This window comes from Lates calcarifer, linkage group LG4 (genome assembly GCF_001640805.2).
Source record: "Lates calcarifer isolate ASB-BC8 linkage group LG4, TLL_Latcal_v3, whole genome shotgun sequence".
NCBI lineage: Eukaryota > Metazoa > Chordata > Actinopteri > Centropomidae > Lates > Lates calcarifer.
Window position 1 is genome coordinate 8700545 of NC_066836.1, and position 20447 is coordinate 8720991.

Sequence of the window (20447 nt, forward strand, 5' to 3'; positions counted from 1 at the left end):
CTTATACTGAAATGAATCAAACCTAGTGGCAGCCTCAAAAACAGGGGGAAATAATTCAAAGTTTGAAGCCCTACAGCTTAGTATGAAAAACGCTACAGTCCCTTTAAAATTTCAATCTGCCGTAAATATGTGTGCATCCTCTGCACAGTGACTCACTCACCTGAGTCGACCATACATCATCACAGCCTTGGCAAGCCTGGCTAAGCACAATCATTCAGGGAGTTACAAACAGCTCCCTCACCAAGGCTGTGCTTTATCACACACTAACATGCAACATGCATTTGTTGAAAACAGTAAGCCTCAAATATTTAAGCTATAATCTTTCTTAATCTGTTTTTACAGAGAGCTGACTTTTTTTTAGACCTTTACAATGAGGAAAGATTGGGAAAGAGGAAGAAGTAGAATGACAATGAAAAGGTGGAACAGTGATGCAGAATGAGGCGTCCACCATTTAAATGTGAAAAATTCTGACAGAATGGCCAACTTGGTATTTAGCTGCATTTTTGGAAACTAGTGTAAGACATCTGCTTCTGAAATTACAGCATTCATTGGTTGTATTCCACAAAAAATGTAGATGTTTATCAATGCTCACTGACATTGCATCCTTCCAAATGATTCTAAATACACCAAATCTTATGGGGAATTACGCAGTTTGTTTTGTATTTTGTGAATAAATTAATCTATATTTCAATCCCTCATTTTTGACACAGTCTTTCAGCATGTTTAAAAAAAGCTGATTTTTTTCAACTTAACCTTTGTAACAGTTTCATACTGTGTTGTGTTGATTTGAAGGTTTAGAGTTAGTCTTGGTAGGGAGCCTTCCAGGCTGAGGTTTGGGACCGGCATGTAACCTCTGGTGTTTACACTCAGCGGTGTGCTTCATTTGATGTTTTTTATCTCATCCAAACAGGATGTACCGACGTACCTCCAATATGGTGGGACTCAGCTACCCCCCTTCTGTCATTTCTGTGCTTAAGGTATTAACGTGCACACACACCCAAGCAAAGGCACACATGTAACAAAAAACAACTTTGTGCACATATACAATAGACACACAAAATCAAAACTATATATCCTGAGATATTTACCTGGTCATAATTTCCACAAGGGCATTGCTCCCTCACTGTTTAGCTTGCCCTGAGGTTTGTCTGTCAGGCTACATAAAGGATGCCCTACCTTATCAGTGAAGGTTGTTGGGACTTTATGTAGTCTGAAAGAAATACCTGCAGACACTTCTTAGGGCTGAAAAACTGTACTACAAACTTTTTTTGGGTTATACTATTATTATTAACAGTTAATCTTCTCATAAAAAGACAAGACAGTGAAGCACTGTGCATCAAAATATCAGGTACTTCTTTAATAAGCAAACTGAAAATGATTTTGAGTGGTGTTGGTGATGTTTTATCCATCTCAACAATTTTTTGTTTTGAAAGTTTTTCTTTTTAAATGAAAAAGATGATTACATTGGAGAAGCATGTCATGTTATTGATTTTTGTTCTCCCCCCCAAACAGAATGTTGACCGGTGGTCGTTTGACGTGTTCGCCCTAAATGAGGCCAGTGGGGAACACGCACTTAAATTCATATTCTACGAGCTGCTCACAAGATACGACCTCATTAGCCGTTTCAAGGTAAAGTCACAAGGACGTAACGTACCATGGCTGCCGGAATACTTTTGTTTTTGTCATTAAAATGAGGAGAAACTAAAAATATTCAGTAATAATAAGAAAACTCTCCATGTCATATTTAAAGGGGGTGAGCACACTGTCCTCTCTCTCTCTCTCTTTCTCTCAAGAGTTAGATTATGTTGTTGTAATTCAACAGAGGCTATAATAGGGGTGGGTGGTGGGGAATGGTGGTGGACATACTTCATCTCATCTGATAATGAAGCCCATTTTCTACAGCATCTTATTGCTGAGAACACTCCACTTAAAGTGACAGCATCTGAGAGCAAATGACACAGTCTGCAGAAGCTTAAATGCTTCACAATTCATGATTTTTATTACATCAATTTCAGGTGCTGTGCACACATTGAAACTGCATGTGCTCATCATTTAATCATTTAAATCACCACATAGCTTATAGAAAATGTCAGACCGTCTGCAGTGGTTTTAGCTGGCAGACATTTACTGTCGTTCTGTCTGCCGTCAGATCCCGATCTCTGCTGTGGTGTCGTTCGTGGAGGCCCTGGAAGTGGGATACAGCAAACATAAAAACCCCTACCACAACCTGATCCACGCTGCTGATGTCACACAGACTGTGCACTACCTGCTACTCAAGACTGGCATGGTGGTGAGTAGTACATGGACACATGAGATGACATGTTGTTATCAGCATCTCCTGTGCAGCAACCCGTTGAACGTGCTGGTTCAGTTCCAAGAAAGAGAGCTCTCTGGACTGAAGCTTAGTCTGTGAAATCAAGGGGATTTTATCCACATGGTATTCAGAACATCTCTGTCAGCTGATGTATGCCAACCTAATTGCAGCTTTGCTTGACATGCAGCCTCTAAATATGGCTTTTTTTTTTCTTGGAGAATCTGTGAACTATTCTTTCATGGAAAAAAACAAGACACCCAGGGAAAATCGCCCTTTAATCTCAGTCAACCCACATTTCTAAGAATATCTGTCAAAACGTGACACATGTTAATGGTCACTGTCTCAGCATTTGAAGTCAAATATTTTCTGTCTTCTTTATTCTTTTGCCATAACATTGCTTCATTTTTACCCTCCATATTTCGTGTTGCTTTTGTTCTTTCTCTTTCCCACTGGATTGACTTTAGGGTGTTTCTGGTGCTGCATTCATTCCAAAAAAAAAAAAAAAAACCTCACTGAGTTCAAAGTCCCCAACCAGCCGGCCGCCCCTGCTTCCAGTGTTTTTATTTAATCACCTTAATAAGGTGGCTGCGACAGCTGTCGACATGGTGTGTTTCTTTGGGCAGTGCCTTGTGGAGTAAACCACATTACTGCCAGAAACACGGGCTCCTGGGAGAGCTGCAGAATAGCATCTATCATTTCGCAGGCCCTCCAGACTCCATTAAATCAACAATCAACAGGTCATTCATAAAGAAAGCCCGTGAGGAAATATACTGAGGGATGGATAGGGCATCTTGTACCCATCCCCCCCGTTCTTAATGAGTCCGCCAACCCCCGCTGTTGATTAGTCACCAATATCGACTGGGCTTCCTGAGCTAAATCCCCACTCTGTGTGCGTGAGTGCACTCAGATGCATGCACATCTCAGAGGAAAATGCCCACTCACAGGTGTGAGGATGCTGCATAGTCGCAGATTACACACGAACAAGCTTTAGGGTGGTTATATGTTGTTTGTACGATGAAACAGGTATTCCACAGGTCATGTTTTTCTACGAGTTTAAGAAATAGTTTGAAATTTTTTAGGAAACACGCTTATTTGCTTTTTTGGTTGAGAGTTATGCACTTGCACAGACAGGTTTTTTTTTCATCTTAACACTCTTCAGCTTGCTGTTTGGTTCTGTGATTCTGCAAAAAGACTGGTAACAGATATAAACAACTAGTCAGAGTCTGTAGAATTTAACAGAAGCTTTAAATCTCACTAAATAACACTTCATATCTTGTTTGTTTAAGCCTTACAATAACTGGTTGGTTTTACTGGGGGTGATGTGTCAGTTGCAGCCAGCTAGCTGTTCCCAGTCTTTGTGCCAAGCTAACCTAACTGGCTGCTGCAGACATAAAAGTGGTATCAATGACAGCTACATTTATTATTAACTTAAGTGATTAGTCAATCAACAGAAAATTTAACTGTCAATTGAAAATCGTTTTTGTCATTTTTTAAGCACAAATACCAAACATTTCCTGGTTCCAGCTTCTCAGATGTGATGATTTCATGCTCGTCTTTTCCACACATGATAGTAAACTGAATATCTTTTGTGTTTTGGACTGTTGGTCAGACAAAATAAGACATTTGACAATTTCATCTTGAGCTGTGGGAATTATAAAGGTATTTTTCACTTTTTTAATAATTTAATAATAATATATTTAATATTTAATAACTTAATAATTAAGCATTAGTTGTTGCCCTGTATTAATCTTGTCATCAAACTCACAGCAAGAAAACTGAAATGAGTGAAACTGCTCCTTTAATACTGCATCAGTATTTTCACATCAATCTCCTCTTTGCTGTTGTCACGAATTGCACCTAAAACAGTTTAAACTTGACCCAAAAAGCTTAAATAGGAAAGAATGATGCGATATGTAGTCACACCTGGTGACAGCATTAACTCCGTAATGACTTTAAAGAGAGCGTGGCTTTTTCATTTATAACTGGCAACAGTGACAAACTACACTGAGACACTGTCTGAGAGGGGAAAAAGGAGGAGTGTAAAAGTGACAGTTTAAAATGTGATTCTCAATAGAGCTCGTCTTATCTAAAGTTTCCTTTTTGCTTTTCTGACCTTTCCTCTATCTCTCCTCCCCATTTGTTTCCTTTCATCCCTGACTGTAATGTATTCCTCATGCCAAATACTTCTCTCTGCATCCTTTATATCACTTTTATCCTCTACATCTTTATGACATGACGCACCATTCCCTGCATTCCCCCTTTTTTCCATTCACTGGCTTCTCATTTCTCTTCTCTAATTTCTGTCCATTCTTTCCTCTTGTGTTCATTACTTTCCCCTCCCTCTTTCCTGTCGATGTCTCTGGCTTTTCCGTCTCATTTCCTCCCCCCCTCAACACCCTCTTCCCTCTTCGGCATGCTCCTCTTGATATCCCCCACCACCTCCTCTTCCTCCTCCTCCTTATCATCACCTTCCCCCTGGTTTCCTCACCTCCCACCTCCTCCCCCCTCTATATCTGCCTCCAGCATTGGTTGACTGAGCTGGAGATCTTTGCCATGATCTTTGCAGCAGCGGTGCACGACTACGAGCACACAGGGACCACAAACAACTTCCACATTCAGACAAGGTAATGGATCATAAAATCAAAAATGCATGGCACTGACTCACCCGATCAATGTTTTCATTTACAGCAAGGGGGCTTTATAGTCACACTGAGATCGCCTGCAGTGCAGTAATAACACTGGGCCAGGACGGGAGTCCAAATGAACTCCAAACGCCATGCCACTGAAAAAAAGTTTAGTTAGTTTGTTCTCTGAGACTCAGACTTTAATGACATTATCATTGATGAGAGCTTGAATTGAGGGAGAAAGAGATAACACATTATGTCCTTAAAAAGCTACTAAATATTTGTAATAAATATAACATAACCTTTTTTATTCTTATTTATATAGCGCAAGTAAAAGAGTCCATTTCCTTCATAAAATGATCCAGATATTTTTATTTCAGAAACATCAACATCTTGCATATTTTCCAAATATGTGTGTTTTATCAAGAACATATTTCAGAGAGGGAAACCTTCCAGATCAAATCTTTACCTTCACAAACTTCTTACTAGCAGAGGTCAATTTTCAGTAACATACAATGGGTCTTTATCTGTGGAATAGTTGTCTTGTCTTGTTTAAGCATGCTAAAAAAAAAGGTTAATAACCTCCATTTAATCATTTTTTATCGTGTTCATCCTGTATATCAATGGCAGTGAGAATAAAATTTGACATTTTTGAGATAAAGCAGATGAAATGCATAAACCCTTGGGCTTCTTCCTCCTTTTTTACTGCTTTTTACTTTTTATTTTTCCCTCAAGAGCCTTCCCTTTTACAGCAGACCTCATTAAAATTAAACATAAAGAAGACCATTTAAAGAACACAAATTATTCTCACATTTTTGCATTTTGCTAGAAGTTTACCCTGCTAGCTATCAGACTGCACCAAAAATGTATTTTTCACATATTTTTAACACCCTCTATAATAACTGATAGCTGCTGTACAGACACAGAGCTGCAGTATACAAATTGAAGTAAAAAAACAATAATCCAATAAATGAAACAAAAAAATGCTGTTTTTCCAGTATAAACCAATGCTTTGCTTTCCATTTGGACTGGCAGGTCAGACACAGCAATCCTGTATAATGACCGCTCAGTGTTGGAGAGTCACCACGTCAGCGCAGCATACCGCCTACTGCAGGACGACGACGAGATGAACATCCTCTACAACCTCTCCAAGGATGACTGGAGGTCAGAGAGACAGATACTTTAAACAGACAGGCAATAAGACAGAGAGACAGAAAGATGAAAAGAGCTGAGTGACAGCAAAGGGATATAAGACTCATTCCCACAATGTATACATTACCCATTCAAAGCCAACGTGAACGTCTCTTCTCTTACGTTTTAAGATTAACAGCTGAGCTCGCTGGAGTCGAAATCAGAAAAGTTGGATTACCTTCAAGGTCCAACAACTTTGTACTAAATGGAGCTGTTATGTGTGATAATGCATTAAAGGAGACGGGTGCAATCCGATTTCTCATGGCGTAAAGCTGGGACTTGTCAAAGCAGATATTATAAATAGCTCTCAAAAACTCTGTTGGCTGCCTTCATTTACTTTAGCGACTTCCGAAACGAGTCAGCTTTTATTACCTGCGGGTTTGACAGTTCATTATACAGCACATGGCTCATGTTTTCCTTTTCCTTCTTTTCTCTCCTTTGTTTTTTTTTCCATCCAGAGAGCTGCGGGCTCTGGTGGTGGAGATGGTGCTGGCCACAGATATGTCCTGCCATTTCCAGCAAGTTAAAGCCATGAAGAACTTCCTACAACAACCTGAGGGGTCAGTTGCCTTTTGCTTCGCCACTGTTTATACTTCCTTCGCTCACCCCAGCAATTTAAATCTCCATTGACCCTGCAATCAGATGCTGTTTATTAACCACCCGCTGTTTACAACCCAATTAACCCTGCCCTGAAGGGTGTTCTCATAGAGAAGCAACAAACATTCATGTTCTATATGAGATGGACTGTTTGAAACAATCAAGGATGACTTCTGTCGCTTGGGTGTTTACTCTGCATAAAAAATAGAAATGGAGTGAGTATTTTGTTGCTAGATTTTGTACCAGTGCCATGTATTATACAGTACAGGTATACAGTACTCAGGCCCTCTCAGACAGAAACAGAGTTATAGTGCAGGCTCACCAGATTTGGCAGGGTGAAATTTATTTGCTTACTGCTGTGAAAAACAGCCGGCGCCAAAAGTATTGCTGCCAGGTCTGCAAGCATACTGTTGTTCTGCGGCAGCTAAGATGAACAGGCAGAGAGCATTAGCCCTCCACAAACAAAGTAATGTTGCCTTTACAGCTCACCTGTTCTGCTACTATTACTATGTAACATTGACATTGACATTTCCCCACCCAGTACAGTCAGTGTCTGACTACTGGTAAATCTATCATATTATACTGAGAAAATCAGAGATCTGGTCAAGCTGGGCAACATAAGGAGGATCAGAGTTGGTACACAGTTCTGGACTAACCTAAAGCTTTTTGATCCTTACTGAAAGTGAGCAGTGCTTCACTTATGCTTCATTTGGCTCTGGTTATGTCATTAAAAACCATGAGTGGCTGATATATTACTGCAATATGGAGGAGATTTTTAAAAAAAATATGTGTATTTATGTAAAAAGTATAACCCCACCATGTAACACTGCGTCTCTGCACAGCGTCTCTGCTGGCTCATCAGTCCCTCACACCTCACACACTGTTGAATAGGTATGCATTGCAGGCATGCACAATCTCTCACACACACACACACGTACATGTGAATGAGAGATTGCAGCCCACCGGAAGCTCTAATGCTGAATAGACTCTAATGTGAAGTAATTCAAACCATTCTGCTCCAGGCCTGCTCAGAGTGCACTTTAAGATCCAATCTGCCACAAATGCAATAGGAGGAAATCTGAGCTAGTCTTTCTCACCTCTGTTTAACCTTGTGCAGTGTGTATGTGATTGTGTGTTTTCTTTTGTGTGGCTATTTTCCATGTTGGCCTGTATCTGTCCATTCATGCTTCAGTCCATTAAACATGATATTTTGATATGGTTATCAGGTGATACCTCAGACACCACTGATGTCTGATGAGCTGAGGTGATGTATTTTCACACTGTGTTCCGGTGCAGAAAACCGATTACCTTAATGGAAGGAGAATGATGAAAGGGGAAAATGAATCCTGTAAATCCATGCCATCACAACATTTATGTAGAAATTATCCTGGACATACAAAATCTTCCCCTCAGTGTTCTTGAGAAGCACCGAGCCTGAAGAACAGAAAGTGTGTACAAAAAGATGCTACAGTATGGTATTCATAAGAAAGTATCCCCCCTCGTGGACTTTTTCATGTTTTATTCAACTCTTCTTGCACAGATAGACAATTTTTGTGGACACATTGCTGTAAACATATCCACAGCTGTGTCACAGGGTTTTTTTTTTTGGGTGCGCATACTGTCCTCAGAGACACTCAGTACCTTGAATATTTTCTTGTATCTTTTTCCCATTTAGTATTTTTCAATGCCCTTGTTGCAGATTTTTCTGATTGTCTGTCTTTATGATACAGTTTTTTCCAGGACACTGCCATGATTGAACACAAGTGATGTGAACTTTGACAAAAGGCTGCTTCAGTGATGATTAAGATGAATTATATTAAAGGGAGTGATGCATTCAGGGTTTTTTTTTTATTCATACTAAATTCATAAACTCAGCTTTTCTTTAACATCAACTTTGACATCTTTTTCTATTGAAAAACCCCAAATACAATAGAAAACAGCAAAAAAAGAAGAAAAAAAAGAATTAAGAGTAAAAGCAAGCGTACAGAACCAACCAGATAACAACATAACAGATGACTACTCCTCTCTGGCAGACATCAGTTTTAGGGATTGAATCATCTGCTCTCTTTCATTTTAGCATAGACAAGCCCAAAGCCCTGTCCCTGCTGCTGCACACAGCAGACATCAGCCACCCGGCCAAAAGCTGGGACCTCCACCATCGCTGGACCACCTCACTACTGGAGGAGTTCTTCAGACAGGTGAGTGGGTGCACCTGGCAGGTCACAGAGAAGTGCATGGGTGGTTAATTCAGTGTAAGCTTCAGTGGTTTGAAGGTGTGAGGTTCTGGTGAATGTAGAAAGAACGTGACATGTTTTCCAGCTGGCCACATACACAGAACTGTAATATACACTTGACTGGCAGTTTATTAGGTACACATAGTTATAGTTAGTGCAGCGACCCTGCAGAATGTCCTCATCCTCATCCTCATTATACTAGTGGAGGTAGACTAAATTAGAAACAGCTTAATAATATAATGCAAGATTTTTCAAAGTTGAACACTGTGGGTTTCCCTCGAACAGACTGTTATTGTTCTTTGTTCTTCTTTTACTTGGGGATAATCATGTTCTAAGTTTTGGAGCTGCACTTCCCATAAATGGGACTTTTGGGGATGTAAACAGTGAACGTAATCTCCCCAAGATGGAGTCAGTGAGTAAGTTGTGGGCTAGTCCCACACTGGCACTTGTGGCAGAGGAGTACAGGTGAAACTGAAAAATGAATGTTGGTACCAGTCCATTTAAGTTTCCCGGCACCAGTAAACCATGTCATTAAGCGAGCATGCCCTGAAGCGCACCAGTCGATTGAAACACCTAAATGAAATGCAGACATCATTAATGTTTTGGACAAAACAACCTCACCACAAGGTCCATTTAGTAGTTATTATATCAGATGTTCAATATTTGATGTTTTATTTTTTCTGAACACTTTAGGAACTTTCGACCATACTGGCTCAAAAGTTGAGACTGAAAGTTCAACCTGTGATTTTCCTGCTCCTTTAGTGCTGCTGTTTAGAGTTGTATTGTTTACTAGCTAGGTAGGATGTCAATAAAAGCTATACAATATATTCTTTCAAGAATAGTATAATGGTGATATTAGTGAATAATTGTTTTAATATGGTGCTTTGGCACAAATCAACCAAGTAAAATTGCAGATGCTGTGCTCTTTGTCTTTTTTAAAACTGATGCCATGACAAATGCCACAGAAGATTAAATAGAACATTACCTCTTTGATAAAATAGTGCATTCGGCTATAAATAATAGATGGTGTATTTGTAAATGTCAGAGAGAAGGACAGACGTTTAACTGGTGCCACATTGCTTTCATCTTTTCCATTATTAATCCACATTGTTCTCATTATCAGTACTATTGTTATTGTGGCTGCTTTCACAAGGTCTTTGTCTGTTGGGACGTGAATTGCCAATAAATAGCTTCTCCAAAGAACATTGCCTCCCAACTCCACATCTCATCTGTTTGTGACAAATCAGAAGAGAAAATGAAACACATTTGTGGCCCAAAAGCACTTGAGGCGGGAGCCAGACAAATCTGAAGCCTGTTGATAGAAGTGTGAGCATATGGTGTGTGGTGGTGGTGTGTGTGTGTGTGTGTGTGTGTGTGTGTGTGTGTGTTCATGAGTGAGTGCATGCAGAGTGAGCTGTGTGTGTGAATGTATGCCTGGAGGGTAGGGGACATTCTTGTAGAAACCAAAGACTGAGAATGATTTTGACTGAGGAAGCTGCTGTATTTCCAGGGGGACAAAGAAGCAGAGCTCGGGCTGCCATTTTCTCCGCTCTGCGACCGCAAGTCCACAATGGTGGCGCAGTCCCAGATTGGTGAGTGGGTACTCCACCCTCACATATGTACAAATATGATGGCTGTATATGTACACACATTCTGCTTCAGCATGAGTTTGTTTGAGAAAATTGACATTTCTTTTATGAGTATAAAACACCCAAGGGCAAACCATTCCCTTTATTTACATACAGTTATATGAGTATAGCAAATAAATTAGGAAGAAATTGGTTAGTGTGCTTTCCATAGTAATGATGATATTTAAAATAATAGAAATATTATGTACATTTCTTTGTTAGTAATGCACCTGATAGACCTGAAACTTCAGAGTGGATGTCTTCTATGGATGGGAGGAACAATTATAGCCACCAAACAGTTTCAATGTACATTTAGGCATGTGAGTGTTGTTTTAAGATAGACTAAAAAGATGTGGAGCCCTTCTTTAACAGCTGCACAATAATGACCCACATGAGCATATCATTTTTTATCAGGTCAGAGCTTCTCCCATCAGCTATAAACTCTGAGGACACTATTTTGAGAGATTTTAGTGAGTATGTGAAACAAACCTGGATCTTGAAAAGTACTAGGACAAAACAATAAATGTATATGCTCCTCCAGCCCATGCCCAGCTGATATTACACCCTGGAGAGCATAATTAAAATGAAGGACAAATGGTCTTTGGCTGACAAAGACCATTGTCCTTCAGACCAGTGTTAACATCTTCATAACTCTCTGATGAAGAATATGAATATGTACATGTTGACATTATGTATTGCATTTGCCAATATCTTTGTCACCAGGGTTCATAGACTTCATCGTGGTGCCCACCTTCACTGTGCTCACAGACATGATGGAGCGTATCGTCACGCCGCTCATCGACGAGGCTTCTCATTCAGGTTTTGCTGGCTTTCGACGCTCAAGGTGAGCAGCAGCACTTCCTCCTCATGCTGAGAGATCATTTAGCAATGAAAAGTTTGGATTTCAGTAGCAGGACTGAGCAGATGGAAGTGAGTGGCTTTATGTAAATCGGAGTAAATTTTAATCAACTGGTCTGGCTAATTGGGAATGGAAAATTTACTGTTTTCTACCCTTCACCTCCCATACCTCTGAGTAACTACACGCTCATTGATGTGATTAAACCTCAACAGCTCTTCTGCAATAACAGCATATCTAATGAAAGTATTGAGAACAGCAGATGAGTCTCCCATGAGTAATCCATTTCTGTGCGTGGAAATGTCTCTACCTTTCATTAGGCAGAGCCACACACCTTGAAATTGACATTTTAGAGATGCTAGTCAAGTTCGCCTCACCATCCCTGATCAAGAATGGGCCTTAATGCTGGACTGGCATACACAATAGCCTCTTGAGATACAAAAGGAAGTGATTTTTGTCTCCATTGGCTTAATTAATTGGCTCAATACTTTTCCTGCAGCCACGTACTAAATAAAGTATGTGCAAAGCTTTGAAAGCACCCAAATAGGAAAGTACATTCCACTTGCTCTTGCGTTACAAATATTTAAACTATTCGGAGAGATCATTTAAAAACTTTGAGTCTGTCAATTGCTTAAACTTTGTTTTCTTGTAAAGTGAGATGATTAGAAAATGGGGAGTCTGGCTCTGCATCTTCCGTTGCACCTGCACATCAATATCAGCCTCCCCGTTCTCCTCAACAGCAGTCATTAGCATCACTCAGTAGGCCTTCAGTCGAAGTTAACGGAGTGGAAATCTCAGATAGTGTTGCCTCTTGTGCAGTCTCCTTGTCTACGTGCACACCTGGGTGCTTATGGGTTCCCTTTGACTGTTTCTTCACAGCATTTATAGCTGCTTTCAATCATCTATAACTATGTCTGCTCACTCTGTCTGCCTCTGTTTATCCACCTGTCTTTCCCTTTTCTCCTTTCAAAGTGCCTCTGAATCTCGAAGCTCATGTTTTTGTTTTTTATCCAAGCTCATGGCATGACTGTAGGGATGGCACAGTCTTTGAGATTTTGAAATATCTCAAAAATTATTGGGTTGATTGCCATGAAAATTTGTACAGGCATTCATGGCCATGCCATTACAGACATTGGTGATATCCTGGAATTTCCTGCTCCAGCACCGAGGAAGGGGCTGATATTTGTTCTTTTGAGTGCAATGTCTTGACAACCATTGGATGGATTGCCATGAAATTTGGTGCAAACATTCTTGGTGCTCCTGTGATGAACTGAAGTAACTTTGGTTAGCCCTTAAAGGGGTAATACAGCAATTCAGTATTGCACTTTCATAAAGTTGGGGAGCTCACAACAGAGACTTGACGCAACAGAGGCCCAAGATATTCTGACTTTTAGTCAGTAGCAAGGGTCAAGTTAAAAAAAACCCTGGATCTTACATTTTCATGGAATGTAAACAGGAAGTATAATATGTGTCTTGTTTTTAAAGCCTAGACAACTATCGCTAGATTACTTTAAAAGTGAAAAAAAATCTTGATGATTCTTAGGCAAGTTCTGTAGCTTTAAGAAGCATTTTTTTCCCTATGAATTCTAAGCAGAATAATGGACATTTATTCTCAATGGATATTGGCGAAAGTGATATCCTAAAAAGTAAGTCACATTGAATCATAAAATATGGTATTATGTCTGTATCTACAGATTTGACTGAGTTATGACTCCAAGAAGGAGAGTGATTTTTGATGCAAATTGGAGCAATCAGCCTCTAATGGTTTTAACGTACCGTAATTGCCTCAGATATCCACGGAGAGTGAGAGTCACACTGAATTTAATTATATCTCAGTGTTGAAAACCCCTGAACAACAAAACACATTATTTTGCTGTTTTCACAGGCTGAGTAGTAGTCACTATGACAAGTAAACTGAATGACATCTGTTCATATAGCACCATCATCAGGTCAAAAATATAGTTTGTCTATTGCTTTGGTTTGTGACCAAACACTTGCAAAAGTATTTCCATCTATCTGAGCTGTACTGTACACTATTATTATTAGCATTTAGCTCAAAGCTCCACTCACAGAGCAGCTAGCATGGTTGTAGACTCTTGGTCTTGTTTAACTCTTGCTTAACTCCCTTCTCCCTTGTCTTTTTGGTCTGTCCAGTCTGAACAGTATTAGCTCGGATGAAGCCAAGCGGCACAGTGTGAAGAGCGTGGGCTCTGACAGCAGCTCATCAGGCCAAAGCTCTCTGCTGACGGTGGATATGAAGAACTTCAAGGCGTTGTGGAATGAAGAGGTTTATCAGAACAGAGAGAGGTGGAAAGCCCAGGCTGCTAAAGGTACTGCTGACACACACAACTTGTAAACCTGGTAAAAATGCTGGTGATTTAGGGACTCAGGGAGCATCAAAGCGGTGGTAAATCTGATCTGTCTGAACAGATCATGAGATCCGCTAGAAAGGAGAAAATTGGCTCATATAGCTGAAATGCTCTTAACATCTGCAATATTCTCAGCTTACTCAGAAAGGGATTTGGACTGACCTGTATTAGTGAGGGATTTTGTGGCATACACAGTAAAACTGTCTGTGCTGATTTATTAAGTGACAATCCACTATTGCTAATAAGTATGTGGTCATGCATATATTTTTATTTAATGTTAATTTAATCAAGTTGACATAACTTTCTAATAAGGAACCAATTAAAAGGGGTTTAAAGGTTGTAACTTATTAATGATTAATAAGTCAAACTAATGCTTTATATATCAGGTATAATCCCTAATCCCCGTGGTTGGTATTTATCATCCTCCTGTGTGACAACTGTCTATATTTTTAGATAGCACTGTAGTTCATTAAGAATACATTTAATAACCATTACATTTATTATCATTGACAACTGGAGAGTTGATGGCTTATTTTAAGAAGCATTTATTATTGAGTTACTGGCATGTTAATGCAGACTTGGTCTACATGTGAGAAATGAATGTGCATTTGTTAATTTATCAGCAATATTTATTACCAAATAGAAAGTATAAACACCAGCCAAAGAGATTTCATCACAACCTAGCAGGCCAAATTTTTTTGTTCAAGCCATAATAACTCATAACTTAAAAACTAATAAATAATTTTAACCATTAGTGTGGTCATTAGTCACAACTTGTGAACTCTTTATAGGGTGTCTTTGTAGAAAATGGGACCATTAGAGTGGTTATAATCAGTATTTTTATATTAACAATGCATTATATGACTGTATCTATGTGGAATGTATTGTTTGTAGTGCTTAACCCATAGCGAAACAGTCTCCCTCAATATCTATGTCATATGAGGTCTGAAACAGAACAAACCGTACAATGAGCTCTCTCAACCTTTATTTATTTAAAGGTGCTGAATTTATGTTTGTGCTATAACTAAATAGGTAACATTAGCATTAACAGCTGTTTACTTACCAAGAGCTTCAGTCATTGTTGTGTTTACAAGACAAAAGGTTAGAGTAGGTCCTTTGGGCAGCACTACTTTTTCATCCTCTCATGTTGGACTAGGGGCAGACTGGAAGCTACAATAGCTTACTATTACAAAGTGGTGTTACGAGACATGACAGGGCAAACTGAGGCTAGCTTGCTAGCATGCTAACTTTAGTAGAAGAGAATAAGCAATAGAAATAAAAGTAAAACAAGCATTAATATTGGTGTTGCTTTCCACCGGCTCTTGAGTAAAGGAATGGAGAGGAAAGGAAGTTTGATTCTGAACTCGCAACATTTCTTTCAGACTGGAAAGTAAACAGCTGTTAATGCTAACATTGGCCATGTAGCAATAGCAGAAAGTAGGAAGTAGGTAGTTATGAATTAATGCACATGAACACACACGCTCATATGCTAACCTGCCCTCACACTCCATGTGACCTCAGAGGCAGAGGAGAGAGCTAAAAGGGAAGCAGAGGAGAAAGCCCAGCAGGAAGAGACTATGGAGCCCCAGGAGGTCCACACAGAATCAGAACAGCCTGAACCAAAGGAGGACAAATTGGAGGGGGAGGCACCCGAGTCAGCGGAGGTCAGCAGACCACCAGATGGTAACACGGGGGAAACAGAACAGGGAGGACAGCCTAGGAGCGCCACACACAAGAATCCTCCACTGCATAACGGTACATCCCTTCAACTGTGTCATCCCATTGCGTGGCCTGTTTTAATTGGCATGACATAAATATGTTTCTCTACATATGCTATACATACATTGACATGCAAAGTATTTCTCCATCACTAACTGATCATTATAACCATGGTAAATGTTAATCCACATTTCTGTCATGCTGTCTCAACCCTTCTTCATACTGTTATCAATGATCTCCCAACTTCTTGTATTCCTCATAAACCCTTCGTAAACCCTCCAAAAATATTCAGTTCACTCTCATGTTTTACACATTGAGCGAAATGTTAAAACCCAAGATTTTTGTAGGTACGCAACTCAAGTAGAAATATTCTTGATGTGAGAGAGGATGATTTCAGGATTTTTACATTCCTGCTTGTGTGGAGTGTATATTTACTACTATATTTACTAACTATTTTGACTTTTCAGGAGAGTTGTCTGAAGGTGCTGAATCTCCAGAGGGTGAAGAAAACAAGAACAAAGGAGTCGATGGTGAGTTTATTTCTGCAGCCCATGACTATTGACAAAAAATAAGTATTTCATGACTATGACACTGTAAAACAGTGTTTCCATCTACTGTACCTACATTTCCTCCAGGATATGGAGGAAGAGCATCTTCACAGAAATACTGCGCTGCCTTAACAGGAATGTACTGTATTTGTTCTTCAGACAGTTTTCCTTGCAATTAAATTCGGTTTTGTTAAAGTTGAAGGGAGCGTATTATGGGGAAAAAACTAAGCAGAAATTAAATCATTTAATTGACATTCCAGGGAGATTTCCCCCCGTTAGCAGCTTGTTTACGTCTGTTTGTTTATATTTAATCTTTTCTAAATATTCCTTTTCTGTTTCCCCGAAGCAGAAGTAGCGATGGAGTAAGCGTGCTGTGGATTACCACGGCCACACCGCTGCATCTTTGCTGTGCTGCTGTCGACCTCAACCTGCTTTTAAAACTCAATGGGGAGAACTCAGAGGGAAAGGCCTATTAATTGGACTCTGTCGCCCTCTACAGGACTCCAAGAAACTCACACCTTCACTTCCATTTTTTTGTCCCTATGATCAACTGTTTTTACATTTACCATGTTTATACTCCCTAGCTCTTGTATGCAGAGCTTGTGGCTCTTCCTGTGTGCTTTATTCCTCCTTCCCTGCTTACTGAACAACAACTCAGAAGATGGCATCGACAGTGGTGGGGTTGAGAGGAGCCTTTTCAAAGACTGACACTGAAAATGTTCTTTTTTAGTTTGCCAATCCTCTACTTAATGCAACCATAGACATGTAGCCATGTATAAGTCCCACTTTTTACAACTGCTTTATTTTTCTCTATCAGCACTCATTTGATAGATTTTGGCATCCTTAAGTCTAATTTAAAGTTATTTTTAGAAACAGAAGGCCTGTTACCTTCCTTGCAAATGTGCAAGTGCTTTTTTGTAGGAAATGCAGAATTAATGTAAACAAAGAGGGACTTTTACAACTGCTACACAGTATGTATAGTATGTGAGCATGTACAGTGCAGTACGCTGGGGGTTAAATTCACAGATCTACAACTCTACTATTTTATTAGCAAGTACTCCATAAACAAACCCTCTCTGTGTAGAAAACTTGTGATTCAGGAGCTCCTGCTGCGAGTGTGAGGTTACTACAAAAACCTTCTTTTTTTTTTTTTTAAACCACCAGTTGTGGCTCATTTTTTCCCCTTAACATGTTTACTTTCTCAGCGCTTTCCTCAGACATTGTGTGATTCCGATGCATTTGTGTTCCTTGCAACCAAGTTTATTTTGGTTTTTTTTGGTGTGTCTTTTTGTCCTCTCTGCTGTATATATTGAAATTTTATATATGTATGGATCTGAGATGGAGTAAAAATCATACAATTTCACCATTTTATATATATATATATATATATATATATATATATATGTAAGGGGAAATAATGTAAGATATTGTAGTAGAAAATGTCTAAAAGATTTGAATGCAACCTTTGCATTTCAGACATATCACACTCACACACACACATATATGCGCATGCACACACTAATGCATTTAAGTTTTTGTAACATATAAAATCTGTTTTGTTTATCTTTTTTTGTAACAATTGTTTTGCATTTGTCCGACATGAATCATGCACTGTGTAATATCCTCACACTGTATGTCATTTCTTTGTCAAAAGACTTCTTCTTGATGCCTTCTTATGTGTATTGAAGCTGTAGCAAAAACATTGTCGCTGAATTAGAGAAAAATCTTATCTATGTTTGTCATTTCATTTTGCGGTACAGTTGCATTACTGCAGCTTCACCTTCTAGCTTGTTGGTGTAATGTTTAATCGACGTGTTTACAGTGTGCTCGTACACCTGTTAGCCAGCTGAATCCATCATTGCTTCTGTGATGCATCTGAGGCTACGAGTCCAAACCGTATCTGCTTCTTGGTTGTACGCCAGGTTTTTAAGGCTTGTAATGTTGTGTATAGACGATGCAAATATTGCTTACTTGTGCATATGTAACATATTGAACCCCTGCAATGCTGGTTCAGCTTTTACTATATACTTAATATGTGTAATTTAACGAAAAGGAAAACAAGCATTTTGGCAGTATTTGCATAATGAGAGGTTTTGTGCACTTTTATTTTGTTGAAGTTCCCTAAATGAATTGCATATTCTAATCCTATTTTAAAGTATACAGTACATGTGTACACTGCTACATATTCTAATATGTATAGTATATATGGGGATCAGAAAGGGTGAGTAATTTAACACCTAAAACTTTATATAAAACTATAGGAACTATGAATTCTTTTTTAGCCTCTTTGTTTTAATACACACTCCCCATTTTTATATGACAAGAGGAACATTAGAATCATGCTGGGACATAGTTTGTCATGCAATGCTACTTTCTACCTAAAAAATACAGTCAGTGGTTAGCAAGCCAGCTGGCTGAATGTGTGCCTATACATGTACTTTCCATTTCACACCTCTCACCTGTAGGAGAATCGGATTTTGTGATGTCATTTGAATCTGTACTGATCCAGGTGCAGTCAAACAAACCAGTTAATATCTTCCTTCAATATCACACACTAAAGGAGTCTTCAGTAAAGACTTTTATTTTAGACACTGTTGGAAAATCTGTTTGTAAAGTCAGCAGTTTGATGTTGCAGAAGTATAGTATTTCTAATGGTATATTTTATGGTATATTTTGCTCTTTTTCATTTAGAAAAAAAAAATCTATTTTTTAGCTGTATTTGTGCTGTAAAGTGTATGTTTTTTGTTGTTTTGTTTTACTGTACTGTTTGCTCCTTTTTTGACTCAGAGGATGGATTGTCAAAAAGTACGTCTTCAATATGTAACATTTTTTTCATTGTCTCTCCTCTGTGCGTCTGATCGATATGTTTTACTCCACCAGCTCTGAAGTCAGAAAAGTTTCAAGTGGCTCAAAACCCTTAACTGTAAATTTAAAGTGTAACAATCATAGCAAAATACATTTATAAATAGAACAAAAGCAAAACTTACTGCATCCTCAAAATAGCCTGCCTGATACTTGGTGAAGCAGAATATATTTTCTGTACCAAGGGACCAACACATGTACAGTCTTGTAGTTTGCTCTATCTTTCACTTGCTACTGTGATAGCCTACTGTATGAATATTTAACAGGAATTTATACCAACCATAATCAAAAACATAGTTGTATTTATGACATGTAAAGACTTCTAAACGTGGTGTTTTGTAATGGTTACTATGGAACAGATTATTTGTTGTTTGTTTAATGCTTTGTTTCCTTGTTTAGTCTGAATCACTCTGTAATGACTGATCTCAAACTGTTCAAGTCACTGAGGTTAGATGGATGTAAAGCAAGAGTGTGTGAGTGTGTGATGGCGTGTGTGTGGGAAGCTGCCGAAAAAACTCAATGTGCATTTCTGATCTCCTCACTGTGACCTGCTCTATTGACGAGAGTGTGATGAGATGAGTGTGTGTGTGTGTGTGTGTGAGAGAGAGAGAGAAAGAATCAAAAAGTAATGCAGTGGACTGTATAAAATTGGGTAAACAATTCACACCACAAACAAAATTTAAAAATAACATTTCAGATAAGCATTCTTTCCACCTCTCACATCAAATTACAAAAAAAAAAAAAAACAACAAAGTGGACATATTAGTTAACAGTAGTAAAATCACCTTCTGTTTACCCTCTAATACATCACTGATAAGACAGAATGACTAAAGAGTGAATGGGTGTGTGCGTATGCATTTTATGTGCATGCATGTGTGTGTCACTGTCCCATGCCGGCCAGGCGGCCGTGTGTGCCACCATGCTCTGTGACTGCACAGTCGTATCAATAAATCTGGACTCAAAGGGCTCAGATCATGTCTGCCTGTCTTCATTTCTACAACACCACAGTTCATTGTGTCATATTAAAGGGGCACTCCACCAATTTTACACATCAATATCCATTTATTTGTCATAACAAGAATGACTCAGTGTATGAAAACAGTTAAATAATCTCCTCTGTGGCTTTGTAGGAGCTTTATCTTATCTTATCTTATTTTGGGCTGGGAGATTACATTTTTGTAACTGAATAGCCTACAAACGGCCCGCACTCGCTGGGAGAAAGAAATATACGTCAGCCACAGAGATAATTTACATTATTGAGGAATCTGATCACCTCACTGAAAAATCTGCAAATCTGAATTAAGTGTTGCTAATTTCAAAAATTAAACTACCAGACACTGAAAAGTCCATTCAGTTGGCTCCAAACTATTTGTGACACTGATAAATGATGTAAGTGATGAACTGATGTATCAACTCATCTTTTCAGCACTGGTACACTGGGATGCAGCATTTTGGAGCTTGACCCAAACTAGGGATAAAATTCAGAATATATCATTCTTAATTCT

General features: G+C 39.0%; 1 protein-coding gene across 6 annotated transcripts in view; it reads left to right on the forward strand.

Annotated features, from left to right (window-relative positions):
• The window catches only part of pde1cb (phosphodiesterase 1C, calmodulin-dependent b), an 87601-nt gene extending 67689 nt beyond the window's left edge, over positions 1 to 19912 (forward strand). For 5 of the 6 annotated variants that reach the window (XM_051069933.1, XM_018676242.2, XM_018676244.2 and 2 more), the window contains 13 exons: positions 911 to 977; positions 1513 to 1629; positions 2150 to 2290; positions 4838 to 4938; positions 5974 to 6102; positions 6588 to 6689; positions 8804 to 8924; positions 10471 to 10552; positions 11312 to 11432; positions 13599 to 13774; positions 15335 to 15568; positions 16000 to 16062; positions 16427 to 19912. In XM_051069933.1, coding sequence (XP_050925890.1) covers positions 911 to 977; positions 1513 to 1629; positions 2150 to 2290; positions 4838 to 4938; positions 5974 to 6102; positions 6588 to 6689; positions 8804 to 8924; positions 10471 to 10552; positions 11312 to 11432; positions 13599 to 13774; positions 15335 to 15568; positions 16000 to 16062; positions 16427 to 16446 — 1474 coding nt within the window. In that variant the 3' untranslated portion in view covers positions 16447 to 19912. The remainder of the gene's footprint in view (positions 1 to 910; positions 978 to 1512; positions 1630 to 2149; positions 2291 to 4837; positions 4939 to 5973; positions 6103 to 6587; positions 6690 to 8803; positions 8925 to 10470; positions 10553 to 11311; positions 11433 to 13598; positions 13775 to 15334; positions 15569 to 15999; positions 16063 to 16426) is intronic. The other variant, XM_018676243.2, reaches the window with a different exon arrangement.
• The last annotated feature ends 535 nt before the right edge of the window (positions 19913 to 20447 follow it).